Source organism: Choloepus didactylus, chromosome 3 (assembly GCF_015220235.1).
Source record: "Choloepus didactylus isolate mChoDid1 chromosome 3, mChoDid1.pri, whole genome shotgun sequence".
Classification (NCBI taxonomy): Eukaryota; Metazoa; Chordata; class Mammalia; order Pilosa; family Megalonychidae; genus Choloepus; species Choloepus didactylus.
This window is the reverse complement of record NC_051309.1, coordinates 3,671,226-3,694,723: the sequence shown is the minus strand read 5'-3', so window position 1 is coordinate 3,694,723 and position 23,498 is coordinate 3,671,226. Positions and strand designations below refer to the sequence as shown.

Genomic DNA, 23,498 nt, shown 5'->3' with positions numbered 1-23,498 from the left:
ATGCAGAGAAACAGGACACTCACTCGCGGCTGGTGGGAATGTGAAACGGCGCGGCTGCTGTGCCAGATGGTGCGGCGGGTCCTCGGGAAGCTAAGCGCAGAATCCCACAGGACCCGGCAGTCCTCCTACCAGGTATAGACCCAAAAGCACCGAAAGCAGGGCTCAAACAAGTATTTGCACACGCATGTTCAAAGTGGCATTATTCCCAATTCCCAAGAGACGGAGGAGCCCAGGTGCCCGACAGATGAAAGGATAAATAAAACGTGGTGAGACAGGAGTGAGCTGCTGATACGTGCTCCAACACGGAGAGACCTTGAAGGCATCGTGTTGACTGAAATAAGCCAGACCCAAAAGGACACGTACTATATGATCTCACTGATAAGAAACAATCGGAATAAGCAAACCGTAGAGTCGGAATCCAGAACACGTTACCAGGGGCTGGCGAGGGCTCAAGAATCAGTGGGAGTTAAAGCTTAACTGGTACCAGCCTCTGCTGGCGGCAATGGACCGGCTGTGGTGCCGGGTGATGCTGACAGACGCACATCGCGAGTGTCGTGAGTGTCATTAACACCACTGACTTACAAATCTGAATGTGGCTAAGGGGGGGGATGTTAAGTTGTATATATGTTTTTAGAATAAAAATCAGAGGTGGCCAGGAGTTCGGGGGAACAAGGGATGAACAGGTGGAGCGCAGAGGGCTTTCAGGAGCAGGGAACCACTCAGAGGGATACTGTGACGGTGAGAACATGACATCATGCATTCGTCAGAACTCCCAGAACCGTATAACACCAAGTGCGGACCCTAATGGAACTAACACACGGACACCGGTTCAACTGTAACTCAGGCGCCGCACTAATGCAACATGTCACTCCTCGGGGACACCGTGCCGGGGAAGGGGGGCCATACGAGAGCGCTCAGTACTTGCTGATCAGTTTTTCTGTTAACCTAAAACTGCTCTAAAAAATAAGGCGTACTAATGAAATTTTATAAAGGAGAGATCCATTCAGAAAACAAACAAGAATTAAAGGATATGCATCTTTTATCTCATATAGTATTTATTTCAAAAAGGCCCCAGTTTCTGAATTAAAACAATAATCAGAAATATTAGGAATTGCTACTTATTAGTTTATGGTAAAGGGTTTGTAATCTACTTCAAAACTCTCCGTCTCTGCTGCATGAGAATTAGTGAGAGGAGCTTCTGGACAAAGGCGCGTGAAGCCCTGGCTGGACAGGTCACATGTCGCCCTGGGAGGGAGGTACAGCCCAGGCCAGCCCTGGCCCCAACGCTGGAAGCAGAAGCAGCCCCTGGGATGGAGGTAAAATGCAGAACCCTGACTGCGAGCTTGGGGTGGGGGGCACAACTTGTACTCCAGCCCCAGAGATTCTGATGCAAAGATCACCATGCTTTGGGACCTATAAAAATAACCAGAATTTCTCTCTCCATAGGATGAGTCTCTGGTTTACTGCCAGGAAGTATCTGTGAACACATCAAGAGGCCACGTCTTCAAGAGAAGCTCAGCACGTGGACCCCCCACCAGACACTTCTGGGGGAGCCCCCCCCACACCAGCATGTGGCAGACGGAGGTCAAGAGCCCAGGCCCGGGCACCACCCAGGGCTGTGGGACGTCCCTCCCACTGGCCAGTGGGGATCCAGGTCACACGGCTTCCCGTTCAGGAGCAGGACTGGCCCGCACGCACCACACAGACCTGGGCAGCCTGGAGCCCCCCTGTAGGAGAGGGTCGGGCACACATTGCGTTTCTGCCCAGCACCATCTCCAGGCTCGGGTTTGCCCAAGCCCAGTTCTTCGGAACCCTGGGTCCCTGGGACACCCTGCGGTCCCTCAGCAGGACTGTGGGAGGCCGCAGCTCAGTCCCCACCCACCCTCACCTTCAACCAGGACATTCCAGCTTTTGCATTTTGTTTAATGGGATTCTGCTAACTTCGATTGTTCTTTGAGGGGGTTTCATTAGTAAAAAGAAAAACCTTTGAAAATCTTTTTAACCCAAGTCTCACTCTCTGCTCTGGCTGATGTCTCCCACATATCATAAATGCCATAATGCAATCATCCGGTCAACAAATATTTCTCAGCTGGCTAGGCGCTGTGCTGGGGACAGGGCTACACGGGAAGCACCAGCCACTGCCTACTGGAGGCCCTTTCTAGAAGCACCAGCCATTGCCCACAAGGGGACACCCTAGAAGCACCAGCCACTGCCTGCTGGAGGCCCTTTCTAGAAGCACCAGCCATTGCAAACACGGAAGCCCCTTTCTAGCCCACATGGAGACCCCTTTCTAGCCTAGGGGGCTGGCAGACAAAGTCCAGTGACACAGTGGATAACTGAACCCAGGACAGCTGAAAATAGTGTTGGAAGTACAAGGACACAGGACAAGGGTGGGCAGCGGGAACAGCGTGTGCTACCACCCACCTGAGGGCCCCCTGGAAACCAAGTGGGAAGACTACCAGGTTCCAGAGAGCATCTGACTGGTTCTGAGGGACACAGAACACTACCGAAAGCTCTGAGCAGATCACTGTTGCGGCTGAGCGGGGACTATTCCGCAAAAGGGCAGGTTCAGGCAGGTAGAGGCAGGGCAGGCTGTGGGCGGAGCCCAAAGAAGGGGCAGGACTGACAGGAGGGGGCGGGGCTACCAGAACTGTGGGAGGAACTGACAGGCTGTGGGCGGGGCCAGCAGGGGTGGGCCTGGCAGAAAGAGGCAGGGCTGGCAGGAGGGGGCGGGACCACCAGAGCTGTGGGAGGAACTGACAGGCTGTGGGTGGGGCCAGCAGGGGTGGGCCTGGCAGAAAGAGGCAGGGCTGGCAGGAGGGGGCGGGGCCACCAGAGCTGTGGGAGGAACTGACAGGCTGTGGGCGGGGCCAGCAGGGGTGGGCCTGGCAGAAAGAGGCAGGGCTGGCAGGAGGGGGCGGGACCACCAGAGCTGTGGGAGGAACTGACAGGCTGTGGGCGGGGCCAGCAGGGGGTGGGCCTGGCAGAAAGGGGCAGGACCAGCAGGAGGGGGTGGAGCCAGTGGGGAGGCAGAAAGGCGCAGACTGAGCTCAGTTTTGGGGTGCAAGGGTTGGAGCTGCAAGTGTGGCTTCACAAGGGCCTTTACAGAAGACTGGGGGACGAGCATGCTTGGAGGGGAAACCCGAGTTAAATTTGGGGCGTTTATGAAGCAGCCAAGCTGGAGGTGTCACATCTAAGTGCGAGATCCCCCCAAAGCCAGAGCCCTCTCTTTCACTGGTCCGCGATCCCAGACCAAGATAGCACGTACATGTGGAACGTTCCAGGAACCCTTCTTGTTGATAATCTTAATTTCTCAACTTCAGAAGACTGGCAAAAAGCAGTCCACCCTTCGAGGGTGTCTGCATTGGGGTGGAAGGTTCTGGCAAAGCTGCTTGGTAGAGTGAAAACACAAAGAAGTAACATGTGGGAATAAGCTTGTATTACAATGAAGCAGCACTGTGCGAAACCCCAGAAGCAGAGAAACGGAAGGTTCTTTCTTCCATCAACGACTGGAAAGTCACCTCCCCAACTGATGCTATAATCCCTTTCCAGGCCAACCTCAGGCTTCCGTGTAAACAGCCATGTGGATAGTTTCCCACAAGCAGAGTGTGACAGTTTTCAGCCTCTCTGTAACTGCTAGAAGGTTCCTCCTTTACCTGAGCCAGAGCCAGTCTCCCCAGAACTCTCCCCAGTGACAAACCTCTCATCCTTCTTGCACATGATCATCTCTGGCCATGGAGAGCAGCCGCTCAGGCCGCTCTCATTCTGAGAAACTGAAAAACTATGCTTCAAGTTGACAAACAATCAGAAATAGCACCGCCCAACCGCCATGAAAAGAAAGCCACAAAACCACACAATGGGAGTATATACAACGAATGGATAATACGTGACGCGGACCAAAGAGGTTAGAGTCCAAATTATCTCAGTGATGTGGCTGAGTGGACACAAAATATGAGTGAATTATTAGCCACTAGAATGTGACTGGACAGCTAGGTAGGGTCAGCCCCCAAAGTGTGGACAGGCTGCTACCCCAGCTTGGCTTCTAAGCCATTGCTCAGAGCTCGGAACACAATTTTCCCACAGACACAGGATGGCGCTGAGTTCCCAGGCCACCCTCGGCAACCCTGAATACGGTCCTGAGAGCGCCACAGGGCCTCACCAAGAATATAAAACCATCTCGGTGTGGAAACACTTTCAGAGTTTCCAGCTGGATGCTCTCAGCCAAGCTCCTGGCCGCTGCCATGGGGGACAGGCAGGGAAGTCCTCCTCCTTTGGTCAGAGGCAGCGGGAGCTCCAGCCCTCACGGGGCAAGTGGGGAGGCCAGAAGAGTTGGGGTGGGGCCAGGAATGTGGGGCCAGGGCAGAAGCTGGGGTTCTTGAGTAAGACGGGGCTAGAAGGATAAGAGAGCAGGGAGCGGGGGTGGGTGGGGGGTGTAGCATCAGTGGCCAGCAGCCGCCCTGCCCTGGGCTCTGGGGCAGGCAGACAGCTGGGCCGGGACCCCACATACTGAACTTAGTATCTAGTATCTACACAACCTTGAGCTGTTTACCCTCCGCTGCTTCAGTGCCTTCCCTGTAAAAAACAGCAGAAAATAATACGCACCTCTTAGAATGAAGATGCAAATTTCTTAACTCGTTTTAGGCTCATAATCAGAAAAGACATTCAAGACAGAAAAGTAATAAAAAGCCTAGAAATGTGAATAAGTAAAACACATGTGAGCTGCCTGGCGCAGTTCCTGAATTTCAGGGGGTGCCCGTGAAATAGCCAGCCTCTCTTTTCCCTCCCTCCTTCCCCTTGAGAGGAGGGGGCAGCCCCGCTGGCACCAGGGTCTGAAGTGGAGACAGAGAAGGGGAACCCGGGGGGGGCGGGAAACCCCCACAGGGGAGGGAAATCCACTGCCCCCAGCAAGACACCACTTCTTCCAGAAAGGACACTCAAGGGGTGGGTGGGGCTGTCAGGAGTGCCCACACTTGGGACGTTTGGCTTTTAAAAAGTCACAGAATGACCCATACGAGGAAGCCCCTGGAGTTCCTCCATCTATTGCTGACAGTTAAAAACATTTTAGAGATGAATACATTATTAATATTCATGGTTACATGAATATACTAAATAAGTCTCTCAAATTCACCAATTTCCTGCCAAAATGAGTGGCTTCTGCCAGAAAAGATCAGTTAGAGCACAGAAGAAATGGTAAGCATGAAGAGAGTATTATACAAACCACTGGCTTCTACCTGGATTTCGTTACAGGTCCTATTTCTTTTCAAAAAGGAACATTTTTCCCACTCCCAGATTAAGACTGATTAGATGACATGATCAGTATTGTATATAAAGTAGGTAACATAATTCCCTTTATTTAAAGAAATAAACCCGAAGCATACAGACTTGGGGATCTGTGCGTTCTTGTGGGAGCAGCGTGTAACTGGAGAAGCATCTCTCCTGGCCCCCCCGCCGTGGGCAGACGATGAACCGTGGCCTCCCATCCTGGAGGGGGTCTCTAAGTGTCCCCCTCCACTTAAAAACAGCCCCTTCTGAGGCCAGCGACCAGCGTCAGCAGGTGTGGGACTACAGAAAGTTCCAAGAAGCTACACTCAGTTCCTCTGCAACCATGAGGGGGCTGCCCGCCACCTGCCCCGTTCCAGCATCCCCTGCTTTCATCGTCCAGATATTAAATGAAAAAAAAAAAAGTGCTAAATGGGGCCGTTTGACAAATTGTATAACTCAGCTCTCATAGACAGAAAAACCAGTTAAAGACACATAAAAGTCTTGTGAGTATAGAAACAAAGAACCTAGAAGCAACACTTTCCTAGTTTAAAAAAATCCCACAGCTGAAGTAAGGAGTGCATCGGAGGACTCCAAGGTGAAATCAGATACCTCTGTTGTTTCCCTTCTGGATCAGGCCCATGAAAAGAATTCAGCTCATCAGCTCATTAAAGGCAAGAAGTTTTGATTCACCTCCGATTCTCAACAAATCAATTCACCTGCTCTGCCTTCCCTGAGAAAAGGACATTTAACAACTGAAAGGCTCATCCAAATTTCCAGAATTGCTCAAATGAGCAGGAACTCTGAAGTCACTCCTCGCCGGCTGCTTCAGAAGCTGGTTTTACAGCAGCGGGGCGCAGGGACACGCCCGGGCTCGCCAAGCCCAGGTAAGCCCAGGTGGGAGCTGGAGCAGCCACGCCCCGTCACAGAGCCGCAGAGGCGTCTGGTGCTGGCGCCGCGTCGGTGCCCTTCTAGGGTGAGCACCCCCAGGCCAGCGCCGCGGCCGCCCGGGGACAGGGGGACAGGGGGACAAGAGGACAGGGGGACAGGGGGACAGGAGGACAGGGGGAGGCGCCCGGGGCTCGGGCCGCGCCGTCCCCTCCAGTGAGCTGGCCCAGCCCGGGTCCCCTGGGAACGCTGCCGCCAAGAGGAAAGGGGCCGTCGGGGGTCGAGACTCACCTCCGTCGGACACGGTGGCAGACTGCAAGAAAAGAGAGAGAGACATGGGTTAACGAGGCCTCATGGCAGAGCCCGGAGAAGGCGCGTCCCTGCTCGGCCAGGCTGGAAGGCTCCCCAGGTGAGCACGGGCGGGGCCAGGCCGGTGAGCGCAGGGCCGCCCCACCTGCCCCGAGCCCCGCCCCGGCCCGCCCCGGCCCGCCCCGGCCCCGCAGGAGGGGGCTGCGACCCCACCGCGGCACCCACGCCCCTCCCAGCGCCCCTCCCCCTCCCCCACGCCCCCTCCCAGGCCCTCACCATCCCCCTCCCCTCCCCACACACTCACACCCGGGGGAGCCAGGTTTACTGCTGTCACCCCCATTTCACAGAGGCAGAACCTGGGGCTCAGGGAGCTGAGACCCTCCCCAAGAGGGCCCAGCTGGTAGGCAGCAGAGACCCCCAACCGGGACCACCCGCCAGGCCACTTCCAAGGAGGACGCTTGGGAGAGGGCAGCAGTTGGTGGACGGCAGCAGCTGTCTGAAGGCACTGGGGAGGGTGGACTGGTCCAGGGGTGCAGGGCACTGACCCCGAGGAGGGGACAGCGGGTTGACCGGGGTCCTGGACCGAGTGACTTCTGGGATCCGAGAAGCACCGGGGAGGGCTTGGGAGGACGTGGCCCCCAGGATGTCAGGAAGGTAGAGGTGAGCTCAGAGGAGACACCCACGGCAGGTGTGGGGGACAGCCAGGGCCACGGACAGGGAAAAGGCCCCTCCCACCGGGGCGGGGCAAGGAGGGGGCTGGGGGTTCCGGGTGCAGTGTGTCAGCGGCCAGTGTCCACATGTGACCCTCTTGGGATGTCCCCAATCCTGGGACAGGCCAAGGTCCAGGGAGTGGGCTTAGGAGCAGAACGAGAGCGCTGCAAGGACAAATTGCCACCACACTGGACAGACAGGTGTTTACTAGCACCTGTGCTACCTTTTAAAGCCTCAGTACACGGCAGGGCCAGGAGGTAAGGGGACGGCAGCCCCCGCAATAAAAAGAAACCTGCCTCCTCCCCGAGCACAGGGAGTCCCCTCACCAGGCCAAGGCTCCTTTCCTGGAGGCCTCCTGGGGACCCTCTCCTTGCTTGGACCCCTTGGGCCTGGGCCTGACAAAGGGCTCGCACACCTGTCCTCTCTCTGGAGCTCACAGGTGAGACCAGGCGGGGGGACCTGAAGAAGGCTTTGCCACAGGCACAGGTGGCAGGAAGAAGGCAAACAAGAAGAGAGCTGGGAAACACAATCACCTCAAATCAGAGCAGTGCCCCTTCAGCTTACGGCCGCACCCCGAGGCCTCTCTACATGCTGGCAGATGCCGAGGGGTAGACCCCCCAAAGCCATCCAAACAGCTCCCCAGAGGAAAGGAGCCAGGGCTTCTGGTTTAAGTCCCCCTTTCCCAAGACAGAGCCACCTCATGGCCCCACCAGTGGGGGTTTAAGAACGTGGACATGCACAAGTCCGCGGCTATATGGTACTTGCTGTCAGATGGTCCTGTCCCCCAGTTCCAGAGCCCCCCAAATCCTGCCTCCTGGCCTGACCCCCTTGCTCTTCAAGCAGACTTGGTGTACAGTAGGGCCCTCAACCTTACCTCGTGTGACCTCCACCTGCAGGACTAGGGGAGCCCACCATGCACCCCCTGGGAAGCCAGCCCCCAGCGGATTTAGAACAGAGCTTTGCCTCTGTTTCAAGCCATCGTGGGTCCCAGGTTCAGAAATATAACTCCAGTTTCAGAGCATCCTGGCACCACCTCATCAATCCGCTTCTCAGTAGTGACAACACAAGCAGTTGTATGTCCAGTTGGCGGACAGGAAGGTCACAGGGCAGAGAGCCAACAACCCCAGGCCCCGCCCTCGCAGCTCAGCGTGCGGGAGGCTGAGGGGGCTGCTGACAGCTTGGGAAGCCGTCGCTCTCCTCCATGCTCACAATGTCATCTATGATCATGTAAATCTAAACAGTATCAAGGCAAATTATTCCCTTGAGGTTATAAGAAAATCTGCAAAGCCATACACAAAATCAGAAATACTGTCAGCAATAATTTCTGAAAATAAATCATAAGTGTAACCTTTGTAAAGATGAAGGAGGTGGTTCACATCATGCTACAATCATTAAAACCAAATCCTCAACATGGAGCAGATTGAGCAAAGCGCATAGAAACTCTCTATGCACATAGCATTTACACCCCAAAATTAACCGAAACTCAGGCAGCAGGAGAGAGAGGGATGCCCGCCATAGGCCAAGAAGAGAGTGAAGAAGAAGGGGCCGTTGGGAGTGAGCGGGCAGAGAGGCTGCGGGGGCGAGGGGTGGGGGCCGGGTCAGCTGCCCAGGGAGGGTGCCGGTTGAGGGGCTGCCACCCCGGGGAGGCCTCTCGACACAGCAAGACGACACCCAGGGCACAGTTACCATCCCACAAACGTGCCGTTTGTTGTTTAGAACAGATTTAGATTTACAGAAAAATGGCAAAGGAAGTACAGAGACAAACATGTTTTTTAATATACAGCTGGTCTGCAAAAAGTAAGGGAGGGGGAGGGGGAGGGGGGAGGGGAGGCAGAGGAAGGGGAGGGGAGAGGGAGGAAGGGCAGAGAGGAGGGGAGGGGATCTGCAGTCACCCTGCAATGCAGAGGCCAAGCCCGGACGTGGTGGGGGTCCCCAGATCAGAGACAGGGCCAAGCCAAGTTCCCCGGAGGCAGCCACGGCTCCTGGGCCAGAGAAGCCCTGACTCCAGGCAGCAGCAAACCCAGATCCTTTGGGGCAGAAGCGTCCCAGCTGAGGCCCTCAGGAGCTCCTAAGAGTGAGCCCACCCCAATGTAAGTTCACAAACAAAAATCATCAAAAACCCACCAAGAGCAAGGGAGTCGGCAGAAGGAAGAATTAACAAAATCTTGGCTATTGGAAAAATCTAACACGGAATGTCCAATAACTACAAAATCATTAAAAAAGTTGCAATAAAAACAAGCAAGTAATAGGAGACTATTTAAATTGCCAGGTAGACTTGAAAAACAGCCATATAGCATGTTTGGCAATAAAAATACAATTGTTGAAATTAAAGATTCAATAAAGAGGTTAAACAGATTAGATGCCTGATGAGAGAATTTAGGAATAAGAAGACAAAGCTGAAAGAGTCACACTGTCTGCAGCACAGAGACACAGACACAGAAAATCAGAAGTGGAGACCAAGGGACAGAGAACAGAAGACCAGAAATAATGTACGTCTAATCAGAACCCTAGGAGACGGGAGGCGTGGCGGTTTGGAGCTGCAAAGACCCCAGAAAAGCAGGTTCTGAAGCCTGATCCATTCCTGCAGTGTAGGCCCACTGTAAGTCACATCCTAATGTCCGTTCTCTGTGTGGGGTCCCGCGGGCCCAGCCGCTCGTCCTCCCGGGGCCCCTCGGCCTCTGGAGAAGGGTGGAAGCCAGGTGGGGGCCCGTCCTCACGGAGACTTCATCTAAGGCTGGGGGGCACGGGCGAGAGGGCAGAGGAGCAGCACGGGCCCTGGCTCCAGCCGCCAGGGAAGGATCGAAGGAGCGGGGTGTCCCGTGTTTCCTGGCGGCAACCATTTGGTGTCGGGGTGCACGGTGAGGGGGTGCGGGGCTGACCTGCCTGAGGCTGGGGACCTGGGGGATGCAGGCGGCCCAGCTCGGTGTGCATCTGTGGAGTGTGCACTGACAGAGTGGAGGAACCATCCAAGACAGCAAGGAAGGATTCAGAACTACCCTGGAGAATTCCCAAAACACCTCGCCACAAACGATAAGCGAATGTACCGCAGCCCAACGTGACTTACAGTTAGGCATGCCCAAATTTCTTGGCAAACTGTGACCACTATAAGAAATCTTATAAATTGAAACTAAACATTCGTAACTTCTTCTGATAGCTGATACAGTGTATGTGTGTGTTAATAACTTGTTTTCATTAGCCTATTCTTGGATTCTTGTCAAACTCCCATGTCTACATGTTATACTTTCCAAAAAAGTTCAGCCACAGAAACAAAGCTGGCAGTGAAAAAGGTCCTCACAAGTTAGCATTTTTCTGGGCTGTCAATTTCAACCTACATAACACTGAAGACTATAAAATTAAACGGCTCTAGAAATTTCTAAAATGAGCCTCCAAGATTGGAACTTACACTAAAGTAAAAATATTTCTGTTCAAAGAAACTTAGGAAGCATTTTAGATATGTAATATATGTGTAAACAATCCTCATTCCTCAAAAAGTTGAACTCTTAAATTTGATATGGGGAAATTTCTTTGGATTTGTCCTTGGCAGGAAATTGTTCTGGACTTCACACTTTGTATGAATATTTTATTTTGAATTAATGATTTTGAAAGCTTTGGATGATTTCCATGAAGAGAATTATATGATGACTCTAACCTTAACACTAGACAAAAGGATTATAATTTCCAAATTATTTTCGTATACACTAAAATACAGTAATATAATGTTTCAATTTTGAGCCACAGACAAAATTTGCTCCCTTGGACATAAAAAATACAAAATAATCACGATTCCTCCATAAGAGACCACAAGCATGAAAGTTACCCAAATGTACTGTTTGGAATATGACAAGAAGAAAGATAAATAACCCAAATGATGGAAAACCTTAAAATTTAACAGTCCAATTTGCACCAACTACATATTTACTTTACTCTTTTTTTAAAACACGATGATGTCCCTGTTGAGGCAGTTCCCTGTGGGCCCCAGGACACAGCGGGGACCCCCGGGAGCTGTGGTCCCCAAAGGACGCACCCTAAGGGGTGGGGTCTGCAAGCGCCCGTCAGCGCCCTGGCCCTGGCCCCCGCCTGCCACACTCCCCCAGGCCCTGTGCTGCCCACCAGCACCGGGCACGGCAAACGCAAGCCGCGGTCTGCTAGGAACAGCCCCCTCAGCCTGGGGGCTTGCGACCAGCAGTTAATTTTTGGTGAAACAATCTGGAAGAGAATAACAAAGTTAAGAAAACGTCCAGTGCACCTCAGTCAGGAGGGCACGAGCGGGGCCCGAACCCTGTCTCGGAGCTGCGCGGTGTGAGTGCGTGTGCGTGTGTGTCAGGGTGTGTGATGTGGCACGCGTCTGTGAAGTGAGTGCATGTCTAAGTGTGTGTGCACACGTGTATGTGTGAGCATGTGTGTGTGCACGTGTCCATGTGGGAGAGCTCCACCTCTGGGCTGGGAGCAGCACTGGCTCTGCTCTGGCTCTCACCTGCAGCCTCACCTGCAGCCTCACCTGCAGCCTCACCTGCACACTGGCCCCCTTGCCTGTGGCCTCCCACCCCCCAGCCGTGCCAGCAACGGCGAGTGAGGAGATGCACACATTGTGGGAGGTGCCCCTTCAGGCCCTGGCTCCCGGCTGCCCTCCTGGTGGACGTGCCGGATTGCAGCTCCCGTCCTCTGCAGCCCGAGGGTCTCCAGGAACGACCAGGACACTGCAGCCCTAGCTGCCCGACCCTGGAGCGCCCGCCCTCATGCTCCCAAGGCCCGTGCCCTGCAGCCCCTCTCCCAGCTCTCCCAGGCCACACCCCTCACCCAGACCTCCCGGCCGCAGCCATCACTGGTCCTGGCGCCACCCCTCACTCCACCCAGTGCCCAGGCCCAGTGAGGGTGGGGGGCGGGGTGGGGAGGGGGCTGCACGGCCTGGGCTGCTCACCCCATCCTGCCTTTTCCAAACTGAGGCCCAGAGCCCCAGCTGGACCGGCCACCACCTCGAGTGCACCCTGAGGGACCCAGGATGCGGCCGTCCACAGACAGGAGGCTGGTGGGCATGAGGCGGAGGTGGAGGGGTGGGAGGCCGGGGGAGGTGTTTCCCCGCACTGCGCAGGGTCGGCCCAGCCCGAGTGGGCGGCAACTGTGAGCAAGCAAGTGGGCGAAAGCCGATGAGGTGAAAACGGCCAAAGCGTGGAAAAGGCCCTGTGCTTCTCTTCAAAGCATGTGTGCATCTGTGCGCACGTGTGTGTGTGTGTAACCCCAACAGACGAGCTTTTCAACCTTCAATAAAGTCAGAAGAAACCGAGTCGGGCAAAGCCACGAGAACCTCCTCCAGAGAACAGCCTCGGCGAATCCCACCGTAATTCATTAAAAAAAACCTGAAAGTCCAACATGGCACCAGGAACTCCACAAACACCAGACACTCAAGTTAGACACAAGACTTTAAAACGGTTAAACGTCTACTTTACACAACAGTTCTCAGATCTTACTGCTGAAAGGAACCTGCCAAGTCCTTTTTCCTAACCGGCCTCCCCGACTGAGGAAAGCGAGAGTCTGTGAACATCCCGGTGTTAAAAACCTCAGATCCCAACAGGACAACTCAGCCTCTGCGAGTCACAGGGCATTTGCTAACAGAACCGGTGACCTTCCGGAAAAGGCCCCTGTGCAGGAAATGGCTCCAGCAGAGCTCACGGTGTGAGCCAGGCCGGTGGGCTTTTCTGGAATGAACAGTAACTCCCACTCTGGCTGGAGAGTGGGATTTGTGGCCCAGCCTCTCCTCCAGGGCTGAAGTCAGCCTGGGGGGCTTTCGCGGGGTGGGTGGGCGTGTGGGAGCAGCATGGCCCTGGCGGGTCACACAGTGCAGGGGACCATGACAGGAGGCGTCCACGTCCCCGATGCCGTGTTCTCCGAGCTCCTGCCCCGGCCGGGCCCTCCCAGATGGCCGCCCCGGACGCCCCACGATGGGTCCACCCCTGCAGGACGCTGGTCAGGGAGAGGTGGGCCGGAAAGGCTGGGTCTCCTCGGCTGGTCAGGGGAGCCACGTCGGGCTGGTGGTGGGGACAGCTCCAGGGGAAGGGGCACCGAGCAGTGGAGGGGCAGCCTACAAAAGGGGAGGGGGAGGAGGCCACGGCAGGCAGAGGCACAGGCACCAGCACCCCAGGCCCAGCACGCGGCAGGGGGCCGGGGGCCGGAGGGGTGTGAGCGCCACGGTCAAGGCCAGGTTTTTCCTCGGTGTGAGCGGAAGCTGGGGAGACCGGGGGGCAGGGACAGGCACTGGGAGCCGGGGGCTGGCGTCTGCAGGGGGAGATGTGGCGGCAGAGGCCGGCCTGGGGTAGCCACTGCCTCCCGGGCTCCAGGCTGCGTGAGAGGACAGCGCTGTCCCTCCTGCGCTGGGGCCGGCGAGCAGGACTCGAGGTCGCCTCCCGGACACCCGGGGGAGGAGGCGGCTGGGGAGGTGCCAGGGACGGGAGCTGTCACCAGGGCTGGCCACGAGCTGGGACGAGAAGCACGAGGAGGAGCCCTGAGCTCGCGGCTGTAAAGCTGCAGGAGAACACCTGCTTCTCAGAGGCGTCGGGGCGGGAGGAGGGCGTAGAAGGCAGCGACACCCGCGAGCTGTCCTCCCGCTCTCAAAACCCCGGGGTGCCATCGGCCAACGGGAAGGAGGACGACAGAATGACCCGTCACGCCTCGAATGCGGAAGGCACACGGCCAGGCAGGGGTCCGACCCCTTCATGGGAAGAAGGGGAAGGGGTTGAAAATCAGAATGGGGTCAGTCTCCCTCGGGCAGAGCCGAGGGGTCTTCTCGTAAGATAACAAGAATCAGAGGCTGCAGGAGAGCGGCCCCCCGCTGGCGACATGCCCTGACCGTCCCAAACACGGGCGCCCACTCTTAAGGCCGAAGGAGGTCTCAGGGCACAATACGTGCCAACCCCCACGGATGGCGGTGAGCCGGGGCCAAGCAGGCTGGAAGGGACATGGAGGCCGGGCCGGGGTCCGGGGGAGCAAGTCAGGAGAGGGTCAGTGCTGGGCAGGGCCGCTGGGCGCACGAGGAGCAGAGCTCAGCCACCCTGGGCCCCAGAGGAGACGCGGCAGTGCTCCAGGACAGCCACCAGCCACCCCGGCCACCTGGCCCCAGACTCCCCCGAGGCTCCCCTGAGCCCCTTGCTGGCCCCTCTCCCTCCCTGCAGCCCCCCACCACCCCACCCTCGGCAGACCCCTTCAGAGGGGCTGGGTGGGGGCCCCCGTCAAAGACGGGGCGAGCGTGACTGGCCTTCCTCTGTGGGGCACACACTGGCCCCATCCTCTGCCCCTGGGAGCCGTGTGGGGGGGACGGCCAGCGACCCCCACTGCACTCGCCAGCAGCCGCGCCCCAAAATCGTGCCCCACCGGCTTCCTAACCACAATGTGGGGGCCACGCTGCCTAGAAAAGGACAGTCAACTTTCACTTTTGTACCATGAAACCCCCTTTATTTTTAAATCTCAGACGGAGCCCAGTGCGGCAGCGGCCAGCTCCCTCCCTCCTCCAGGGCCCTCCCCGGCGGCGGGGGTCCCAGCAGGCCCGAGGGCTTTGCCTTGGGAGCGAAACCTCCTGCCACGCACCCGCACGGCCCAGCTTGATTCCGTGGACGAGGCAGGGAAGGACAATTCTGAGACACCTGCGAGCCACAAAGCGACCAACTCCCGGCGTCACTCTCCCCAGGGAGAGCAGGGGACATGCTGCAGCGTAGCCCGGCTCCCCGGGGGCTGGCCCGGGGCGTGGGACGGGCTCCCAGGACGACTCACCGAGTAAAACCTCACAGAGGAGCCTCAGCAAACGGCGGCTGCCTCGGCTTCCCATCCGCGGGGACCCCACGGCAGAGGCCCCGGCTGCGCCGCACCTGCCAGCTCCCGTCACAGGTGCGCTGGGAGCACCAGCGGCCGCCCCGTCCCGGCTTCTGTGGCTGCGGGGCCGGCCTGGGTGCCGCCGAGAGGCACCGGCGCTGCTAACGCACTCGAGCTTTCTTCTGGTGACAGTCACACTTCTCAGGCTGTGGGCTTTTGTGTCTTATCAATTACTGTCTTACCAGCACCTAAGACCATCGGATCTAATCATGGCATGGCTTAAATATGACGGACGGCCTTGTTTTGCTAAAGGAGCACATAGATTTCCAGTCTACTAGTGTCAGATGTCACGTCTGAGAAGACGGGGAGGCTGTGACCGGCGTCGGCGTGCCGGGAAGCTCTCCATAAAGGCTCCCGAGCCCCCGTCAGGAGGAAGGAAACTTAGACGCAGCACCCGGGCTTGAAAACTCTAAAAACACAGCTTTTCTAGGTGTATAGACTACGCACGAAGCCCTGACAAGTGGGGTCTCGTCCTCCTGACACCCCCACTTCAAAGACGAAGAACCTGCAGCTCAGAGGGGAAGGGGTTCACCTACAGCCGCACAAACTGGCGAGCGCGGCGCTGGCCCTGGCACCTGCCGCGGCCGCACTGCCCTCCCCCCACGGCAGGGGCCGAGCCAGGCAGGCTGGGACCCCCGCTCCACCCGGGACCACCCACTCCCCACGGCCCGGCCGCGACGCTGCAGACGGGGCTGTTAACACACGCGTGAACAGCTCACTTGCCCGGCTGAGCATGTGCATTTTGGATGAAGTCCAGAACATCCTACTGGCAAGAGCAAGGCGGACTCCAGCGTCCTTCTTACTCAGAATGAAAATGCAATCTTCTAAAGCTTAACGCACCGCGGGCAGGGGGCCGGTGGGTCGGCGGGTCTGGGCGGAGCCGGGAGCCGGGGACTGTCCGGGAGCACGTCCCCCCGCACAGGGCCAGGCGGCTCCGCGGCATGACGCCCGTAAAGATCAGACGCGGCCCCGCGGGCCCCGGGAGCTGCCGAGGCAGATGCTGGCACGTTTGAACCGGACGTGGCGGCTGGCACTCACTTCCGAAGGACACCCTGGCCTGTGAGCACACCTATTTCAATTCACCTTTTATTTCTGAGAGGAAGGGTGCAGCTCACTGTCCTACACCAAGTCCAAACCAGTCCCTTGCAAACTAAGAGTTTTTCCTTCAGTTCTTGACAAAATGTTTCATTTAAGTAGACAATGGGGAAACTTATAAGATGAAACAATCCCCATAAAAGAATGAATACAAAATTTGTACCCGGTAATTAGTGACAATCTTTTGTACATAATTTAAATTTATTTTACCTCTACGTCAATGTGGCACAGCCATAAAAGGAACAAAAAATTATTCTTTCTATTCAATCTCAAACCTTAAACATTTTATACTAAGCTTGACTTTATAAACTCATATACTAATCAATCACTAAATGATGGCTAGTAGTTATAGATGAATGTACATATGGCAGAACCAATTCATCACATTTTAAAATGTAAAATATAAAGTAGTGACTGAAACAGCAGGATAGAGTTTACTACATTTATCTATTTCAAATTTAACATTTCAACACAATTCATTCACCCATGTCTTAAAAACCCATTAGAATAGCTATGGTTAGGAAAAGGAAAACATCCAGAGCTTCTTGTGGGGCCGACTAGATCGTCAGCGGCTCGGACCCCAGGCTGAGGCTGTGCCCGCCGATGGACCCCCACCCGCCCCAGTCTGCACGGTTGGTGCTGGGGGCCCCGCATGCCTGGCGTCCCTGGCACTCGCTTCGTGCTCTGCGGCACAAGCACAAGACAAGCTCCGTCAAAGTTTACACTTTAAAGCATGTGCCGGTTCCATAGCTCCCTTTTGCAAAACAGGCTGAAAATGCAGCAGAAGCCCAGCTGCCGAGTGCTCCAACAGTGATTCCCTGGAAGTGACAAGATGCAGCCGGACGCGCTTACCTGCTGATCGTTTAGAACATGGGTTTCATTTGACAGCCCTTTTCCCAAATCCATCTCAGCGCCGGAAACCCTGCCCGGTGCCAGGGCCGGCGCTACGCGGCACCATCTCGCACCCCGGCGAGCCCGTGCATGTCGGAAAAGTTGAAAGCCCTTTCAGAAGGAGTTCCGCTGCTCCCCGCGGTAACCCATGGCAACCGGACACTGCAGGAAGCTGCGGTTTGCCAGGGATTCAGGCGGTGTCTCGATGGTCTCTCATGGAGGGAAAAAAAGCCGCTTACATACATCACGCCGTGAGATCATTTTTAAAGTATTTCCTCTAACAAATCCAACTTCAGCTGAGGGATAATTTCTCGGCCGAGACAGCAGTGGCTGGTGCAGTTGCAGCCCTAATTACAGCGGCTGCCATGCTATTGTCAGCCTCCCTCTGCGGGTGTGCCTGGCGCCAGCCTGCGGGCTCTGCCCGCCCCAAAACCCTAGCCGTGCCCCTCACGTGCTCCAGGCCGCTTTGTCTGCCCTCCAAACTCTGACCCAACCTGAAAGTGAGTAAACCCAGAGCAATCTGAGTTTAACAAAGGAAGGAAGAGAAAACAGCTTCTAGGGCTGGGCTACCATTTCACGCTGTTAAATTTCTGGGGATCTGGGGGTGGAGGGCTCACCCCCAATGCCCCTGGACTCCTTTGCCTGGTGAATCTCAGAGCATTTGGCATCAGGAGCCTAACCCGAGCGGGGTCTGGCCCCAGGGAGCGCCTTGCCCGGGGACTGCAAACTCACTGCCCACTGGCCGAGTGGGGCTGGGGTGAGGACCCTCGGCTTGGGGGTCAGGCCTGGTCCACGTGGGGGGGCCTCTTGCTTCCCAGGCTCCTGGTACTGAGTTTAATGACAAACCATGGTGCCTGCCTGCTGCAGTGCGAATTGTACAGATAAATAACAGGTGCCCGCTCAAGCTTCCTGACACAGCTCTTTTCAAATATCTGCACAAAATAAAAGGTAGAATTATGTCAAAGCAAGAAGAGGGATGGGCAGAAGCTCGCCATCACCATCCTCACTCCTCATGGAGCCCGGCAGGTGTTCGGGAAGATCTGAGGCACGAGTGGGACCTTTTCACCCCACGGGCAGCAGCCAGGAGGGCTGCCTGGAGGAAGCGGCATTTGAGCAGAGACTGGTGGAGAGGCAGGGGTGGGAGCAGCCAGCACAGCCCGCCTGTCCCTCCAGTCTCTGAGGCTCCGTGGGGGTTTCCACCAGACACCCCTAGGGCACTTGGGGTAGAATCGCCGGGGGCAGCCCACCCTGCCCTCTGCTGGAGGGGGCGGCTCTGCTCTGCCAGCAACCTGCACAGGGTCATGATTACCCCAGCCTGGCACGGCCTAGAGGCCCCGTCCCTCTGGCCTGACTTCCGCTTCGCATGCTGCCCCCATCCGCTTCACCCACCTCCAGAGCAGAAGACGAGGGCTCGTCTGCCCAAGTCAACCTGGCGGTCGGCAGTGTAGGGCGAGTGTCTCTGAGACCCCCGCACGTACATGCCAGGGCCTCCGCGCAGCGTCACCTTTCCTGGGACTGACCCTGTGGGTCAGACAAAGCCAGCCACACACCTCCCTTATCACGGTGCGGCTGCGCGGTTCCAAGGAGGCCCGGACCAGCTCCCCTCACCTCCACCCCTCGGGCCCAGCTGTCACCCCCACTGATGCACACATGCACACACTTGTGCACCTACACACACATGCATATCCATACACACAAATGCACACCCATCCACACATGCGTAACACGCACGGACCTACACACGCTCGTGCACATACCCATACACACACACATGCACCTACATGCACATGGTACACACACACACTTACCCACTCATTACACACTCGCACACCTACACACTCATGCACCCACGCACACTCGCACACCTACGCATGCACTCACGCATGCACGTACATGCACAAACACACACGCTCATGCACACACACTTCCAGGGAAAAACTGCCTGACTCTCCACGGTCAGTTGAGCCTGTGATGGTCACTTCCCTCCCCACTGCCAAGGGCTTGTGCCTGGAGGGGCGGTGGCCAAGTTTCACTGGGAGTGCACGCGTCTGACGTGTGTCCGTCTACCTGGCCCTGATGGGGCCTTAGATGTGGATCCCTTCTCCCACCTCCGAGCTTGTGAGAACCTGTCCCCGCCTCCTCTGCTGCCATCAGGCTGTGAGCTCATTGGCCTCGCTCAGCCCTTCTCCTCTCCCGGGAGGGGCAAGGAGGGGAAGAACGGGGCAAGAACGAGCTTGCCAGCCTGCGAGGAGGCAGATGACGAGCTCCCGGGACTGCGGGGCCCGAGAGGATGCACTCAGGAGAGGAGAGGGCACTGGGTGGCCGGACATCCGAGGACCAGGGGCCTTGGGGACGCGCCGCGGCCTTGCACTTGCCCTTCCTTGTGTTGAGGGATGTGTGTCCTGGGGCCACGTGAGGGTCGGGGTCGGACCCTGTGCCACGACGCCCAGCGCAGCCAGGTGAGGACAAGAGGGCACAGCGCGCAGGGCGAGGCAGAGCCAGCCGCAGGCAGTGCTCAACGGAGCAAGCGGGAGGGCTGCCGGCTCCAACAGGGCCACCCACCCAGCCTCCCAGTGAGCTCCCTGGGATCCCACGAGACGGGGAAGCCACACGGCAGCGAGCCCCAAGGAACACGCACTGGCCTCGCTCTGGTCCTGGCAGCTCCTGGAATGCTAGGCCGGTGGGACGGCAGGGGGCTTGCTGGGTGCTCAGTGCCTAGCAGGGTCACTGGGCAGGAAGGGCCTACAGAGGCCGGGCACGACGCCGTGTGAACGACAGCTGGGTCAGGGGCTCAGGAGGCACCGCACCAGCTGCCGAGGGCAGGGGAGCTTCCAGACTGACCCCCAGGGAGGAGAGGGAGAGCGGACGGTGTCCCCGGTGGGAATAGGGGCTGAGCCCAGGGGCAAGGCGGGCACCCTCTAAAGCGGTCCCCAGTACCGAAAGGAGGTCTGGTGAAACAGAGTGAAGCAGCCCCCAGGCCTCCTTGCAGGCAAGAGTTGGACCACCTGCCCACTCAGGCACGCTGAAGACTTTGCGAAGCAAGAGTCCAAGGCAGGAGGTGAGGAGGGGTCCGTGGGGGGTGACACCGGTAGCCAGTGGCCCCGGCCACACTGCATCCAGGTGGAGAGCAGCCCTGGGGCTCTCCTGCCCCCGAACTCAGCATCCTCCAGCCGCCAGGCCCAGGGCCACGCCAGGACCCCTGCAGGGGGCTCCCCAGGGGAGCTGATCTGATCACAGAACCCCACTGCTCTGCCCCTACCCTGGCCTGCCCGCTTGCTCTCTGCTCCCGTGACCCAGCATCCCGTGGGCAACCACCACCAGACAGAACCCCACAGGGACCACGAGGCCAGGGGCTCCCGCGGGTCTCCTTCACCAGGCCCCCTCGCAGGAGCTGGCTCCCAGTGCCCCTGCCCAGCCTCCCACCGGGGCCCCCGGAGCACACGAGCACCCCCTCCCCTCTCCACCCCGCAGCACCGTCTCCACCTGCGTCTGTCTGGAACCCCAGCCAGCTGCCCAGCTCCCAGGGGGCTCGCATGGCTGTCTCCCCAGACCCAAAATAAAGCCTGTGCGTAGTGGGTGGTCGACCAATATTCACAGAAGGAATGAGCGAGTGCCCAGGGCACTAAGAAATCCCAGTGTATGTCCCCAAGCTAACAGGAGCTTTAAGAGTTAATAAGATGATTTCCTGAATATACAGTCTAAAGACTAAACAAGGGTACAAAAGACGAAAATACGCAATAGCGTCTATGTCCAACTCCCCTGGAAACAGCAGAGCAGCATATTTGAGGTGAAAAAGCTTGTCTAGAAAGGTCTGCATGGATTCCGACCCCCGGGAACGTGCCAGGCCACGGGTCGAGAGCGCCCGAGATGGGCAATGGCCGCCTCCCCCGGGGCACAGGTGGAGGGCAGGGTCTCAGGATGAGCCGGAACCGGGGACCGTCCTGAGGGGGATTAAAGCAACTCGTGCATGCCCTCTCCCTGGAGGGGCCGACGGCCAGGGCCCCTTCTCTGCTCCTCCTCTTTAAAGCCGGGATGGCGCCTCACCACCCTCGGAGAGAGGCCAGAGGGCTGGCAGGCGGGCGCTAAAGGACACCCGTGGTCCACAGAACCTTCTAGAGAGCGGTCGCGGGAGGCCCCGGGTCCGCCCGCCCTCGCCACCAGGCCGGCTGGCAGCCCAGGGCCGCGGTCTCTGCTGGGGTGGGGGCGGGCGTGGACGGGGCAGCGGGGCCGACACCCTGTATCCCGGGGCCAGCAGGGGGCCCGGCCAAGCCCGGCTTTAGCAGACACCGCTGCCCTCTCCTGCAGCGGTTGGTCAGGAGCTGTGCACCCCAGAAGGGCGGGTCTCACGCCGTCCTGCTGCTGTGCACCCAGGTGAGTGTCCCGGGACCTTTGGATGAGGCCCACCTCAGGCAGGGCAGGTTGCATCCTCCTACCAGGGTCCTTATAAGAGAAGGAAATTCGGGCGACCCCGAGCCGAGCTCCCTGCTGAGGCCGACGCACCCATGGCTGCTGCCCTGGGAGGCTCACCCAGGAGGCTTACCCGGGCCCAGGCAGCCCCACAGCCCACCCCACAGCCAGCCACTCACCACCCTGCACACCGGCCTCTGCCATCGGGGGTGCCCTGCCGGATCCCATGGAGCCCTCTCCCGCTGGCCTCTCCCACCTCCCACGGCCCGGCTCACCTGACCCAGGGGGGATCCAAGAGTGGATCCGAGAGCCCCGGCCCCAGGCACATGGCTCCCTGCACGGCTGACGCGACTCTCCCGCTCCCAGTGCCAGCCTGCACTGGGGCCCACGGAGGGCAGACCTCGCCGAGACCCCAGGTCTCCTGTCAGCCGAGCCATGCCCCCAAAGCTGAGGGCCCCCAATTCTCTGACCAGATGGCCCCGCGGCCCACCATGTGGCATGGAAACGTGAGGCCCCTCCCCAGGGGCAGCCACACAGGGCACCCCCATCACCCTCCTCGCCACACGCCCAGCACAGTGCTGGCCCCAGAAGCAGGAAGACAGGAGTGCCCAGCCCCAGGAGCCCCCACAGGGAGCTCTCCGCAGCCCAGATGCGCCCACACTGGCCTGGCTTCCCAGGGTCCCTCTGGGGAACAGCAAGGGACAGAAGTCGGAGGGACAGACGCCCCCTGAGCGGAGCCCAGAGTCTCCCGGGAGCCGTCTGTGCAGTGGTGCATCCTGCACCAGCCCGGGGCCCACACCCACCCTCTCGTGCCTCGGCTTCCCTCTCGGTAAATCAGAACGAGAGCAGTGCCTCCCGCACGGGGCTTGTTGTCCTTGTGTTATAACCACAGCAGGGCCAGGTTTCAGACCCGGATGGACATGTGGTGCCTGCTGCAGCCCGCGGTCTCCAGTGTGTTCATTTGGGCGAGTGTGAAGTGGAGGCGACCCGGACACCCAGTGGGCATTGCCCCGGGGGCCGAGGACAGCCCCCAGGCCCAGCAACCCTGCAGCACTTGTGCCAGGTGGGCTCCTGGGCTTGGGCCCACACTCTCCAGACGGCTGCAGGGCTGAACCGAGGGTGCAGAGTGCAGCCTGCTCCTCAAGAGAATTCGCCAATAAAGCAGGGTTCCTGGCCCTCCCAGGGCCTTCCCTCTCTGCAAAAACAGCGAAGGCACAGCAGAATCCGGGAATACACCACTCCAAACCAGGACAACGAGATCAAGCAAAACCTGAGCTGAGACTCCAGGGCCTGCCCCAGCTTCCCGGGTGGAGCACCTCTGCCACCTGGCGGCCCCCTTCCCTCACCCCGAAGCGGTCCCCCAGGCTGCACGGCCCTTCTCCCGGCTTCCGGGACACCCCCTCCCCTCAGCCCACCCTGGCCCCTCCAGCTCTCCATTGGGCACCACGCCGTGCGTCTCCCCAGGTCCCCAGAGGTTGGGACCTTTCACCCGCGTGACCCCAGCCCCCTCCCCGGCCTCTCTGAGTGCGAGTGCCAAGCCCGGCTGGGCCTTGGGGTGGTCCCTCCTGGGCCTGGAGGGTACGGATGGGCAGCAACCCCCTCCTTGTGCACCTAGAGACCCTGCATGTTTGCCGAAGAACATGTGTGCAATTCCACGGCTCCAAGGGGCCTGCCTGTTGTCAACGGTCATCTCTGTGAAACTTCCAGAAGTTTTCTTAGCGGAAGCAAATCTGTTAGCCAAATACCTGATGGTGAGCTCTAAAATGTATGCGGATATAAAAACAGATTCTAAATGACTGAAAATGTCTACAAAGAAACACACAGCAACAAAAAAGTGAATCATCCTGTTCTGATTTGAAATTCGAGCAAAATTGTGATTAAACCCAGCACTGAGACGGCGCCGTTGGGGGTGGGAGTGCTTTGCCCCCAGGCGGCGTGGAGCTCAGGGCGAGCCCTGCGCCCGGTTAGGGTTCTCCTCTACCGGGTCTCCCCGAGACGCGCTCTCCACCTCTCCCTCCACAGCGCAGCTCTCACATGTTGTGGTGGTTCTTGTAATGGTTTGGGTCTTGCTTTACCTGTGC

General features: G+C 58.1%; 1 protein-coding gene across 4 annotated transcripts in view; it reads right to left on the bottom strand.

Moving 5' to 3' along the window:
• The window catches only part of RGS12 (regulator of G protein signaling 12), a 163,118-nt gene that overhangs the window by 74,811 nt on the left and 64,809 nt on the right, over positions 1–23,498 (bottom strand). For all 4 annotated transcript variants that reach the window (XM_037829305.1, XM_037829306.1, XM_037829307.1 and 1 more), the window contains exon 4: positions 6,439–6,460. In XM_037829305.1, the coding sequence (XP_037685233.1) occupies positions 6,439–6,460 (22 nt within the window). The remainder of the gene's footprint in view (positions 1–6,438; positions 6,461–23,498) is intronic.